General features: G+C 34.5%; 1 protein-coding gene across 2 annotated transcripts; it reads left to right on the top strand.

Moving 5' to 3' along the window:
* Positions 1 to 4,195: 4,195 nt before the first annotated feature.
* LOC114755341 (protein argonaute 4) lies at positions 4,196 to 13,246 on the top strand. Of its 2 annotated transcripts, none has more exons than XM_028944221.1 (23): positions 4,196 to 4,303; positions 5,660 to 5,912; positions 6,002 to 6,207; positions 6,291 to 6,515; positions 6,623 to 6,759; positions 6,841 to 6,938; positions 7,243 to 7,340; positions 7,465 to 7,624; positions 7,725 to 7,841; positions 7,945 to 8,052; positions 8,317 to 8,379; positions 8,494 to 8,607; positions 8,683 to 8,848; positions 8,933 to 9,045; positions 9,199 to 9,336; positions 9,494 to 9,624; positions 9,976 to 10,041; positions 10,362 to 10,425; positions 10,516 to 10,627; positions 10,841 to 10,914; positions 11,948 to 12,042; positions 12,131 to 12,162; positions 12,705 to 13,246. In XM_028944221.1, exons 2-23 carry the CDS (start codon positions 5,661 to 5,663, stop codon positions 12,878 to 12,880), a joined length of 2,745 nt encoding a protein of 914 aa, XP_028800054.1. In that variant the 5' UTR covers positions 4,196 to 4,303; position 5,660; the 3' UTR covers positions 12,881 to 13,246. The 2 variants fall into 2 exon arrangements, with proteins under 2 accessions (XP_028800054.1, XP_028800053.1); XM_028944220.1 differs by having other exon boundaries at positions 4,196 to 4,308.
* Positions 13,247 to 14,132: the final 886 nt, after the last annotated feature.

The following is a 14,132-nucleotide window of genomic DNA, read 5'->3' as shown; positions in this document are numbered from 1 at the left end:
TTTAAGGTGTAACGATTAACATATATCGCGGTAGATATTAACAACATATTTTCACAACGCATCACAAAAATGTAACCCATGAGCTGTTAATATCCGCTGTAATAGTTGTTAAGCATTACACCTTAAGTTGTTGATGACTACACTTTTAGTTGTTAATATGTACTTTAAAAAAAAGATAACGATAATTTGGTAATTAAATAAATAAAATTTCTTGTAAAGGTGTTTCTTGGACTTTAGATTAATTTGATAATTTCAAGGGAGCTTTTTGTATTTAATTCTCTTAAGCGGAATCTTATTGTAATTTCCAAAGCATTACTTACGTTGAGAATAGAAATAAAAAAAGAAGTAATTTTACGACATATTATAATGATAACATCATTATTTCACTATTATTTTTAAATGATATTCCAGTGTAAAAATTAAAATGATTGTGGAAAGATCTTAATCTTAATATCTTTGAAAGTAAAAATTTTACTTAATATGAGAATATAAATGGAAATAAATACGACAATGATGCGTTAAAAAAATTACTGAATTGATGCTGAAGAAGGGGTTCATAACTAAGGGAGTGTTTGGGTAAGATCAAAACCATAGTTTCAGAAGTGTTTTTATGGTATACGAAGTAAATATGTGGAGGTGTTTGCTTCGATTTGCGGAAAAATGTTTTTGAAAAGTAATTATTGGAGTATCCAAACACCTTCTAAATCTGGAATGTCGAATTTAAGAAAGAGAGAGCAAATAAAATGAAAGTAAAAGAAGTATTTGCTATAGTTTTATTACTGAAAAAATCCCAGAAAAATACCTTTTGAATCTCAAAATTTTAAGTTGGTCTTGTTTACTACATTTTACTAGCAATTGAGTACACTTAAAAAACAAATGACAATATATTTTTGTAGTAATTCCTGATTTGATATTCTGAAGTTCAAAAGGTATTTTTTTATATTTTTCTTTATTATTTAATTAACTATATTGATTTTTAATATATTATCAAAATAACTTTAATTATATTGTAGTTTTTTAATACACAACATTGTTCCTATCAAATCAAATCAGATATTGAGTCATGTGTAACATTTTATATATGTACGGAAATGTTGTCAGCATTTCATGGGAGAGGATTAACGAACACAAGACTAACATTTTTTTTTTGCAAGCATATGTACTCCTCCGGTCCTAATTATAAGACCCAATTGACTTATTTGAGGAGATTAAGGAAGTAAGTTAAGTTGGTTATTTATAATAAATAAGTGTTGTCATTCCTAAAATATCCTTGCTAATTAAGTATATTGGCTAAAACAATCATTATTAGAAGGATTATCTTGGAAAAAAATGCATAAATATAAGAGACAAAATGAATTGGGGTCTTATAATTAGGACCAAATAAAAAGTCAAATGGGGTCTTATAATAAGGACCGGAGGAGTATCTTTTTATTAAAGAAAATCATGTTCGAGGTATTTTCAAGTGTATATGTTATATCTTAATGCGAATGTGTGCTATGAAGTTGCAAGGACGCAGAAGAATCTTATCTGAGAGACATCTGAGGTGTATAGAAGGGTGTCTGTAGTGCGCTGGAGGTCAAGTGGTCACCGAAGAGGATTGGTGGTTTTGGCCTTAAGAGATATTAGAGATACGAATGATGCTCTCTACAGGAAGGTTGCTTGGAATGTGCTAGCAAAGCCTTGCAGCCTGTGCTTACAGGTATTGCGAAGGACGTGTAAAAGGGGGAATTACGTGATGGTTGAAGGGGGAATTACAACCAGTTCCATGAAATAATTACCGAAAGGTTTAAATAACAACCTCAATAGCTTACAATAATAAGTTCTATAATGAAAATGACAACTTCTGAGACTTGTTTTTTAATTGTTTTCCTTGTTTGGGACCTTATTGTAATTCTTCCATAGCTGAAGGCCTCACTCACATAGTCCAATTCTTTTTTTTTTTCCCCTTTGTTTTTCGAAAGGACTTATTAAGTGCTTCTTTGGAACTGTGATTTGATCCTTAAAAACGATTTTTACAATCATAATTTACAGAATACGAGATAAATATATAAAGAGAATTTTACGTCAACTTACATGAAAGTGTTTATAAATACTAAGCAAACGCAGATACAAATGAACCCTAAATTGTGATCGTGTGTGTTGACTATTATTTCATGGATGCTGGGGATAGAAGTAAGCTAAATTTCTCAAGGGATGTTTAGGAGGGTATATTTTTAGAGGTGATAACATATGTGCAAGGCGTGAGACGTAGGATGAGGGTCTGCTGCATTTTATTAATGGCATCGGAGGGAATGATTTTGGCACAATTTGAGCGGAGCAACAAGTGGGGATATGATTTGCTGCTACATGTTGGTGGATATAGCACTGGAGGAATACAATGTTGTCACCTCTTATTATTAATATAAAAGTTAAATAATTAATTTATAAATATTAAAAAGATTAATTAAGTTAATTATCTGTAATAAATAGATGTTTCCTAATATACCTCTATCAATGATATGTATTGGAATACCCTGTCATTAAAACTTTTTAATATGTGTAATTACTACAGAAATTATTTGGGAACAAAATAGATAAATATTAGAAATAAAATAAATTAGAGTATTATATTTAGAACAAAATTAAATATCTAATTAACTTTTATATTAAAAATTGGGGGTCCATCAATTTGAAAATCACTTCATACGTCTTGACAGACCCAAGCAGATAATTTTAAGGGATGTTTGGAAATTAAAGCACTTGGCTGCTATAACTCTGACGATAAGAATATGAGAAAGCGGTTGGTTCATATTAAATGGGGGCGGATTAGATGAGGTGTGCTTAATGATTTTAAGGGGTGAATCTTATAAGGCACACACTGACACACATAATATAAAATTTTAACAAATCACACTATTTACTTATAAATTATAAATAAAAATAACATGGCTCATTTTTCATAATCTTAGAAGATTATATTCATGATATGTTATAAGTTTTAAATTGATATTGAGATCTTAAATTGATATTGAAATTTATAACACGTAAAATTACATACAAATACTCTCTCAGGTCCTATTTATAAGTTTTAATTTTAGAAAAGAGTGTAATCCATTTTATAAGTTTCATTTTAAGTTTATTTTAGCATTTAATGTAATTTTTTCAACCTTGCCATTAATTATTTATTCTCTCTCATTTGTTATACTCTCTCTTATTATATTTTCTCATACATTCTTTTTCATCTTTTTTTATTTATTATAAGGATATATTTGAAAACAAAAATATATCTCTAATCTATTTATTATTTTAAACTAATTTAAATTAATCATTTGTTATTTATAAATTAATTATTTAAAATTTATAATAAGGGCTGGACATAGAAATACATTAGGATATTTTAATCTTTGACACTGTCTATGTAATATTTGATTAATAAATAATACGTAGATGATATGGATGCGGATATTGCGGGAAAAAATTAAAGTAGAAAGGAAATGATCTTTGTGGATCATGGTTGAATATTTTTAAAATTTGAAAAATCCCATTCCAACGAATTTGTTAAGGATGATGGCATGTGGGCCCCGCAGCCATTATAACCGTGCTCCGCCTTCCCGTGTTTCCCCCAGTTTTCACTTTTATCCTTAACTTTCCAGTTTTGTCCCTCACACGCGTCACCCCTCTGTAAAATGAAGTCACTACCTGGCAGGGACAATCTCATCAATTTCAGAATTGTGTCTATCCAAAATCGTCATACAATCTAAGCAGTTGAGACTGACGCGCGAACCGAGACGACACATGACGTAAAATCCTAAAAAGTCTTTTCCCACGTACCGATGGCCACTTCATTGAACGCATTTTTCGCCTTTGAATTAAAAAATAAATAGTTTAAATGTAATCTTGTATAAAATATTATTATAATACATTTTTTGTCAAAAAATAGTATTTAAAATTTATGTAGTAATTTGTAAAATATTTATTATATTGAGCAATCCTTTTTTTTTTTAATTTCAAATAGAGAAAGAAAGAGCGGATTTTGAGAAGATCTAAAATCCATTTGCTCAACTTCCTGACGGATCTCGTCGTCCGTTAATGCACTCCCCTTCGTCCATCAACGGTCGTGATCACTTAACTGGACGCACCGCAGGCAGTTTCACTTCAGAGCATTACTTCGTCATTTGACAGAGTCCTTGCGGTGCCATGAGATCACTCACTTTCTCTCTCACTCTCTAGTATAGTTTCCACTTTCTTGTTCTCCGAATTCATTCTCTGGGTTCGAGTCTTTTAGGGTTTTGTCTAGCGTCTCTCCTCGCCTTTGCCGTGACTGGTAAGGTTAGAATTTTTTTTAGCTGTTCATGGCACTTCATGGTGTATGGCACTGTTCTTGTCTAGTTTTTCCGAAAATGTGTTTGCTTCGTTTCTCATTTTTGGCCTTCTGACTGTGAAATGATGCAATGCGGGTTTTTTTTTGTCCTGAAATATTTTGGTTGCTTTAGGTTTAGCATGGGAGGATCATATTTTTCCTCCTCTCTGCCTGGAAAAATATTACCTGCATTGTTGTGTTGCTGGAAAAGAAATTCATTCGAGTATTTAGTGTCTTTTGTTTATATTTTCCTTGAAATCTCCGGTCTTCTCGTTATTTGTTTCTGCAGAAATTTGGAAGCTTTGCTTGTGGTAAAGTTTCGTGGTTCCTCCTCTTATCTTGAGCCTGGTTTTTTCCCTGAAAGGTTCCGTCTTTCTGACATTTTTTGGTCAACGTTGTTTGGAATGGGTTGTAATCTGTAATTTTTATGACAATCGGGTGTTCAAACGTTGCAACTGGGTATTTTCTTTGCGTCCTTTGCATGTATGTTACCTGAGTTCTTTCGCATGTGAATGTTACTTTGTCGGAAGTGTTTTACACGATTTTTCCATCCTTTGGATTTCCTGGTATCCTGCTTTCTCAAAGTACTTATTTTATTCTATAAATTTGAGATATTGCAGCAAATTAGTGTTTTTGAATGATGACTGAATATCATAGCACAAAACAAAAGTACAAACCCAGCGAACAAGCGCTACTCTCCTTCATCACCGTCCGCCTCAAAATCAAGAGTTTAAAATCAAGAGTTTAAGGAATGGCTGCATAATGGATCGTTGATCTTAATTTCATGTCACTGCTTTAGCTTTGTAGTGTTTTGCTGATATTCTTAGCTCAAATTTGATGTGTATGTTGGAAAAGATTAAGGGACAGTCTGGTGCATGAAGCTCCGGCTGTGTGCGGAGTTTAGGGAGGTTTGTACCCTCTTTGGGTTTATTGTACGCAGTCCAATCATGCATTTTTTTCAAGAGGCTGTTTTTGCTACTCAAATCGGTGACCATGTTGTTACAATGTGACAACTTTGCTGCTATGTGAAGGCTGCCCCTCACATGATGGGAAAAGATAATGTGATTTAAAAAGTGATTTTATCGATGAAAAATGATCATTGTGTCTTCAGTTTATAGGGCAATGATGACAAGGTTATAACTAACATTACGAAAGAAAAATTGCTTCATTTCTACCTTCTTCTTGGCAGGTCAATCAGGCCCTTTTGACCACCTTTAAGTTTATGGCAATGTCAAATTTTATAATTTCTTGTACTCTTGAACTTCTTCTACTGTAATGATCATGTTGGGACAATGTAACGTCAACAAATTATATTGCTAGGATGGATTCATTTGAGCCAAATGGAAACGGGAATGATGACAGTTTGCCGCCACCACCACCTCCGCCTCCTGAAGTGCCACCAAATATTGTTCCAGTGAAAGTAGAAGAGCTGCCTCCTGAACCAGCTAAGAAGCCTTCTCGAGTTCCAATAGCTAGACGGGGCTTGGGATCCAAAGGAAGTAAACTGCAACTTCTCACCAATCACTTCAAAGTTGATGTCAACAACAAGGATGGGCATTTCTTTCATTACAGTGTAAGACCGTTGTTTTATAATTTTTTCCCTTCAGAAATTTTCTAAGGTTATCTGTGCAGAATTGACTAATTCACTTTGGATCTGAACAGGTAGCCCTTTTCTATGAAGATGGACGACCTGTGGAAGGTAAGGGTGTGGGAAGAAAGTTAATTGATAGAGTACAGGAGACTTACGCATCTGAGCTAGCGGGAAAAGACTTTGCCTATGATGGTGAGAAGAGTTTGTTTACTGTTGGATCTCTTCCTCGAAACAAACTTGAGTTTACGGTTGTTCTAGAGGATGTCATATCAAACAGGTTGATTTTCCTTTCTTTGGGTTTTGATTTTGTAGTTTGTTTCATATTATTTATTAATATGACTTGGTTTCTTGCCTCTGCAGAAATAATGGAAATTGCAGCCCTGATGGTCATGGAAGTCCAAATGAGGGTGACAGGAAGAGGATTCGGCGACCGAATCGTGCAAAAACATTTAAAGTGGAGATCAGCTTTGCTGCAAAGATTCCGATGCAGGCCATTGCCAACGCATTACGTGGGCAGGAGACTGAGAATTTTCAAGAAGCCATAAGAGTTCTTGATATTATATTGAGGCAAAATGCTGCTAAGAAGTAAGTTTTGTCCCTTGTTCTCTATAAATTATAACTTAGACATCTCAATGTGAGGATATATTGCTGCACTAAATTGCTAAACATTACCTGCACTCGAACTTTTGCAGAGGCTGTCTACTTGTTCGGCAATCCTTCTTCCACAATGATCCAATGAATTTTGCTGATGTGGGCGGTGGTGTTCTGGGCTGCCGGGGATTTCATTCAAGTTTTAGGACTACACAGAGTGGCTTATCCCTCAACATCGGTATGATCTCTCCTTACCTATATACCTTGCTTCTCATTTCAATGTTTTGTGTGGATTTATCCTTCCATTTTTTGTACTAAGATGTATCAACTACGATGATAATACAACCTGGGCCTGTGGTGGACTTCTTAATTGCCAACCAAAACGTGAGACATCCTTCTTCCCTTGACTGGGCCAAGGTAATTATATTTTCTGAATATTTCTTCATTTTTGTTTAATCTTTCTGTCCTAGTTGTTTAAATTGTACAATTCGAATTCAAAATGGAGAATATGATTCTAATAAATAAGACGCAGATGAGGGCTTCAAATAGCATGGTGACTGCAACTGGGGCTTGAATTTTTGGAATTGTGCAAGTCGTTCTCATATCATTTATGATGGTTTATGATTAAAAATTAATTTCTCAACATGTGATTTAGATTTGCATTGTGATTGCTAAGCTTTCCATATTCAAGTTTCAGAAATTTTATTTGTTCCTTAAACAGGCTAGAAAGACTCTGAAGAATTTGAGGATTACAACGACCCCATCTAATCAAGAGTACAAGATATGTGGGCTCAGTGAACTCCCATGTCGTCAACAGACGTATTTCACTAACTCTTAAATTACCTTGAGGATGATTAATTTAATTTGTTGTATGTGTTGTGTCGTAATGTTATTGTGGCATCTTACACTGGTTTATGTGTCTAATGAAGTGTGGTTGTTGTAGGTTTACTCTCAAGAGTAAGGGTGGTGATGATAGTGCAGCAGAGGAAATAACTGTTCTTGATTATTTTGAAAATTATCGCAAGATACATCTTAAGTACTCCGCTGATATGCCTTGCGTTAATGTTGGGAAACCAAAACGCCCAACTTATATTCCCATTGAGGTGAATTCCAGGATCTCCACTGAAAATGTTGACTGTAAAAGCAACTGGTTCATCTTAACTTTGTTTTATTGTTGGCTGAATACTTTTGTTGTGTTCATAGCTTTGCTCTTTGGTATCCCTGCAACGTTATACAAAGGCACTTACTACACTGCAAAGGGCATCATTGGTTGAAAAGTCTCGGCAGAAGCCACAAGAGAGGATGAAGGTTTTGTCTGATGTGAGTCTCTGCAAAATTATGATTTAAATAATTCATGGTTCAGGGTTTCTACCAAAAAACATAAAATTCATGGTTCTGGCTGTTTTACTGTTTTTCTATGCAGGTTTTAAAAGTCAGCAAGTATGATTCTGATCCTATGCTACATAATTGTGCAATTCGAATAAATACTGGTTTTACACAAGTGGATGGCCGTGTCCTCCCAGCTCCAAGGGTATTTATTTTAGTTGTTCATTTATTTTAAATTTTTAACTTGTATATATATATATATTATGCTTTTACTTTTGAAGCAATCTAGCCCTCCTAACTTGGGCAAAATTTTGAAAAAAGATGTCACACTTTGATGAAACAGCAAAACAATGGTAAAATCTTGTTTTACTTGTTTATGGGATACTGATGATTGCCTTTAGCTGAATTGCCAATAATGTTATTGTTATGTGCAATGCATTTGAAATGATTTTTGTTGCATCTTCCGTAGTTGAAGTTTGGCAATGGAGAAGAGTTCAATCCAAGAAATGGGAGGTGGAATTTTAACAATAAGGTTTGTCTTTCCTATCTGGATTAACTTTCTATGGTTTATCAATAATTAGGAAGAAATAAGAGGGACTGGGATAATCTGAGTCCTTAAGATCTAACTATTTAAGAGCTTCTGCAGAAATTTGTGCAGCCAACAAAGATAGAGCGATGGGCTGTGGCAAACTTTTCTGCACGTTGTGATGTGCAATCTCTTGTTCGGGATCTGACTAGATGTGCACAAGCGAAAGGAATTGTAAGTTCCATAAATGAATGTAATTTGCAAGAAGATGAAGGAGATAATGACATGTTTGTGCTTTGCTTTTGGCAGCAAATAGATCCCCCATTTGATGTATTTGAGGAAAGTCCGCAGTTTAGGCGTGCCCCACCTATGGTTAGAGTGGATAAGATGTTTGAAGAGATACAGTCGAAACTTCCTGGAGCACCTCAGTTCCTTCTCTGTCTTCTTCCGGAGCGGAAAAATTGTGATATATATGGTTGGCTTTATGTCATTTCGTCTCATATTAAAGAATGTTGTTATCTAATTAATGAAATTAATGAAAACTATTTAAATCTTCCAGGCCCCTGGAAAAAGAAGAATCTTGCTGACTTTGGAATTGTTAATCAGTGCATGTGTCCGCAAAGGGTCAATGATCAATATCTGACCAATGTGTTGCTGAAAATCAATGCTAAGGTAATTACATCATGCTTTCGATGGTTTTCATAGAGGCATTCCTTTCAATGCTGGAAATTATGTGATTGGCATTTTTGGCCAGGTTAATTTGACATCAAGCATGTTTTTCCCCTTTTTTTTTTTTTTTTTTTGGTTGATTTCACTCTCTTGCAGCTAGGTGGGATGAATTCATTTTTATCTGTTGAAAAATCTCCTACTCTGCCCATTGTTTCCAAAGTTCCTACCATTATCCTTGGGATGGACGTGTCCCATGGCTCACCTGGGCAGACGGATATTCCTTCCATTGCAGCGGTAATGATAATTTATCTTGGGTGATTAGTTGTGAATAGAATAATGCCAATATCACATAGAATAAAACCAACATCACATCCATTGATATGGCAAGGCACTAACTTTTATTCAGTGGCCTTATGATTGATTGCCTTTGTGGTTGTTATTAAATTTGCAGGTGGTGAGCTCCCGACAGTGGCCTTTGATCTCGAAGTATAGGGCCTGTGTTCGAACCCAGTCTCCAAAGGTTGAAATGATTGATAATCTGTTCAAGCCAGTAGGTGAAAAGGAAGATGAGGGCATTATCAGGTTGATTTTGAATAGCAATTAGCTTTATGCTTTTAAATCAGAACACTTCCTCTCTACTTTTGTTATGTAACCATGATAATAAAAGGAGAATGAGTGAGAGTTTGTTAGGTAGTTAAAAGATTAGGCTTTTGGAATAATGAATTGAATTGAGCTGAATCTCTCGTCTTCCTCTCTATTTTTCTCTCCTCTCCTCTTCCTCTGTCCCTCCATGTTCTCTCTCTTTCCCATCTTTATTCTATAATGGTTTTCCCCTACCATTGTGTTATTTCTTCCTGTCTTATAATAATGTAGAATATGTTATGCACTCTGGTTTTAGAAAATTGTCATGCTGATGGATTTTAAAATTTGCAGGGAACTTCTTGTTGATTTCTATCAAAGTTCTGGTAATAGGAAGCCTGAAAACATAATCATATTCAGGCATGTCTTCTATGAAAACGCTTATTTGTTGATTTAGTTATATTCTCTAAATTATATTTGCTTATTTTCTTTTTCTTGGTTGAGTGTTGATTATAATCTTGACTATAGCCTTGATTTCCTACTACTGTTATGAACTATGCTCTAATTTTTCTTTGTATTGGTGATGTGCTCTGTTAATTATTGTGTTTAATATAAAAATTGATGATTTCTTTGGTGATAATCTTCTCAAAATTTGCATCATTTTTGTGCTAATTGTTATATGCTTTTGGTCTTGTTGCTTGCTTGACTTTATTCTCGCTTTTTTTATCTTGTGAATGTAGGGATGGGGTTAGTGAATCACAGTTCACTCAAGTTTTAAACATCGAGCTTAATCAAATCATTGAGGTTATTGATCAAGTCATCAATCAATTATGTTATATTTAAATTTGATCATTTTTATAATATGGGCTGATGTATTATTTTTTATTTTTTTAGGCCTGTAAATTCCTTGATGAAAAGTGGGACCCCAAATTTGTGGTGATTGTTGCTCAGAAAAATCACCACACAAAATTTTTCCAGAATGGGTCTCCTGATAATGTCCCCCCTGGTATGCAAGGGGTGCTTATACTAGCATTTACCTTTGTTTTAAAGCATTTTTAGGAAGTTTCTCAAAGAATCTCCGATTTCATTACTTGATCTTTTGCTCTTCATTAACATTTGGGTTTATGTGTTCTCATTAGTTCTTTCTTATCAACCATTTCTTTTAAAGCTCATTATGTCATGCTTTATGCTAATCTATTTCTTTTATAATACTTGGTAGGAACTATTATTGACAACAAAATTTGTCATCCCCGAAATTATGATTTCTACTTATGTGCACATGCTGGAATGATCGTGAGTATGCTGCTACTTGTTTCTTGCAATTTGCATGCATGCATTGTTGTTGCTTGAAATCATACGTGTATCCACTTCTGCCATTTACATTACCAATCTAAGGTGTTTCCTTGAATATTACTTGGATATCATGTCTTTTCATTTGCGAACAATCGGTTAGATTTCACTTGTGCTTCTGCCTACCTGCAATTATTTTTACTTTTGCTCCTTTACTCGATGTTTGGTATGAGGGAAATGGAGGGGAAGGGAGGGGAGGAAAACTTTTAAGGGGTTTGCTTTGAAAATTTGGAAAAGGGGGGTTGTGAAATTTTAATAAAGATAGAAAATAAGAGGAAGAAAAATTAGTTACAAGCTTTTAACCCCATTTCATTTTTCAAAACAAACCTATTAAAATTTTCCCTCCCTTCCTTTTCCCTCATACCAAACAGTGTTATAGTCACAGGAAAATCTTGCCAGCAGTATCTGTTATTAGTCCATGTCTCAACTGGGATTCATGCTTGTGTTCATCTTCTATTGTTCAAGCATGATGGCCAGCGCATTAGGGATGGAAGTAGGCTAGGGGCCTATGGCCTGGCCTATTTTGAGCCTGGCCTGATCTGTTTAATAAATAGGCTAAGGCCAGGCTCAGGCCTATTTATAAGCCTTTTTTTAAGTAAATAGGCCAGGCCTCTTTACTTAAACCTGGCTTACAAGCCTGCAGGCCTGACCTTTTTTTTTTCTTATTAAAATTTTTTATATCATTATATACAAACAGCACTGCCTGTTTCAAGATATCTGCCCTCATTCCTATGCCTAGTGAGTTTGCTTCTTATTCTCACGGATCTAGCATTAGAGTGATTATTATATTTGGCTTCTACACTCAATTCTTTTCCTTTTCTCCGTGATTTTGATTCACAATTGAATAAAAGTTCTGAGTAAAACTTGAAACTAGGTAGAAGTCGACTTGAGAGGACTGGCTGTTTGGTTGGTGCAATATTGTCTGTAAGAACTTGTATTGATATGGAGCTTTTAATTTTGCCTCAAATTCCTACAGGGAACCACTAGGCCGACACATTACCATGTTCTGTTAGATGAGATTGGTTTCTCTGCAGATGATCTACAAGAATTGGTGCATTCTCTTTCATACGTGTAAGTAGAAATTTAGCCTTATTGATTGCTCACTTGAGTCAAGTTTCAAGCGTAATGATGAATTTGATCGTTTGTGCTGGAATGACAGTTATCAGCGGAGCACCACTGCCATATCTGTCGGTGAGTTCTGATGGTCTTGGACTTTCCTCCATTTTCACTCTTATTTTGAAGCTTTCTTGATAGTAGTTTGTAATCGGAATTTGTTAATTTACAAGTCAAATATCTTGATAAGTGTATCTATTACTGTCGTTAGTGTCTGATCAGTCTGTTGTTTGCTCAAATTCAGTGAAAAGAAAATAAAAGACATTTGAAGATGGGTTTGGCAGTATGGTATTTGTGACTTACTGAAGTATGGTTTTGTTCAGAGCCCCATTTTTTTTGTTTTACAACTTGAAAATATAAATTGATTTCCTTTTAAAAGAAATTAATATCTGATTTGTTTTCATAGAAGTTCCAATTTCATGCTTCTTCTACAACTGAGATAGAATTTTATGGTCTTCAAATAAAATTTGGCTTCTTGGATAATCTCGTATAAAAGCTTAAAAAGCACTTTTACTTTGGGCCTATGAGCTGAAGATTTTGGCATTTCTCTTCCGGTATTCATAAAACACATCAGTGCTTTAATTTTGCTTTGATGCCATTTTCATGTGTTTGTGTTTCAGTTGCTCCTGTCTGTTATGCACACCTGGCAGCAACTCAGCTGGGGCAGTTCATGAAATTTGAGGACAAGTCTGAGACTTCGTCGAGCCATGGTGGCCAGTCTTCTGCCTCTGGTGGCACTGTTCCTCAGTTGCCGCCATTGCAGGAAAATGTCTGCAATTCCATGTTCTTCTGTTGAGGCTCATGAGCTCCAGCTTTTAGCCTCTCCTGCTATCTAATATATAGAAGTTTGTGCATATACATTGCACAACTTCGTTTTTAATTATGGAAACTGTTGGACTTGTGGTAGACTGAACCGAACCTTTTCATGTGCTTTTGGAACATCCTATGCTTAGTGTAGGTTTGGTATTTATGACTGGCCTAGGATTTGACCTTTGGCTTCTTTTGATGTGTTGGTATGTATGAGAAGCCCCGGCATGTGGTTTGCTTATGTTTATATCTAGTGGACATATTTAGATGCTACCTGTCGTTTAGGTTGTGAATAGTCTGACAATTTAGCTTCATCAATGCTTATGAAAATGTTACTGGTCATTGAAGCGCTCAATTGTGTTTTGAGGTTCATCGGTTTGTTTTCAAAATATGTTTTCGTCAGTTTGACTGGTTTTTTTAATGGTTTTCTTTCTGATGGATTTTTGAAATTCTTTTATTTTCTTGACTTGTGAATAATGATTTTAGGATTTTGCGCACTAAAATTTTTGCTTAATGATACATTATTCAAATATCATTTTTCCTCAATTGCATGAATCTTTTTGTAGTTTTGACATTGCAATAACGCATTAATAGTATGATGAGAATATAAATTCTTCAAGTTACGAACTTCCATCTAGTATCTTAAAAAAATTTTAGTTAGTATTCAGTATCTTGTACGAGTTACTAAAACGTATTTCAGCTTTGATGAATAAAAAATTATTCTAGTACATTGAGTATTATGAAAAATTATGTTAGATGTGAAACTCTGGTAGAATGAATATAATAAATCCGAGACCCATGACCATAAAAGGGGCCACAAACAACATATGGTATTTCAAAATAAAAATCACTACGGGGTTTTAAGAAAGAAATGTGATACAAAAAAGGTTATACAATAAGTAAGCAATATACAATGATATGTATTGGTGCAAGAAATAACACAAGGAAAAAAAAAAAAAGGTGCAATAGGTTTTTAATGTTAATTTGTTGTGAGATTTTTTTAGTGATTATATTTTGTGAGAGACCTCGTCGTTCTTTTTCTTAGTTCAATATGTAAATGGAAATATGTTCATCCTCTCTCATGGAGTACGTATTTGTTTTCCTTTCCAAAAAAGCACATTATTGTCTTCTCTCTGTTATGGGTTCCATAATGTTTTGAAATGAATAGAAAGAATTTATAAATTTAGTCGGGTTGGTAAGAAATTTGACTTATAAAATCTTAGTTCAAATACCGCTCTGAA

Source organism: Neltuma alba, unplaced genomic scaffold, assembly GCF_004799145.2.
Source record: "Neltuma alba isolate B1F8T4 unplaced genomic scaffold, ASM479914v2 tig00010250_pilon, whole genome shotgun sequence".
Taxonomy (NCBI): domain Eukaryota; kingdom Viridiplantae; phylum Streptophyta; class Magnoliopsida; order Fabales; family Fabaceae; genus Neltuma; species Neltuma alba.
The sequence above is the reverse complement of the archived record's forward strand: the minus strand, read 5'-3'. Positions and strand labels throughout refer to the sequence as shown.

Bases quoted from the DNA above. Each gene is read 5' to 3' on its own strand.
- LOC114755341 (XM_028944221.1), top strand. From the start codon at position 5,661: ATGGATTCATTTGAGCCAAATGGAAACGGGAATGATGACAGTTTGCCG. The intron at 7,842-7,944 runs GTGAGTCTCTGC...TTTTCTATGCAG, and splicing joins GGATGAAGGTTTTGTCTGAT to GTTTTAAAAGTCAGCAAGTA. The intron at 9,046-9,198 runs GTAATTACATCA...ACTCTCTTGCAG, and splicing joins TGCTGAAAATCAATGCTAAG to CTAGGTGGGATGAATTCATT.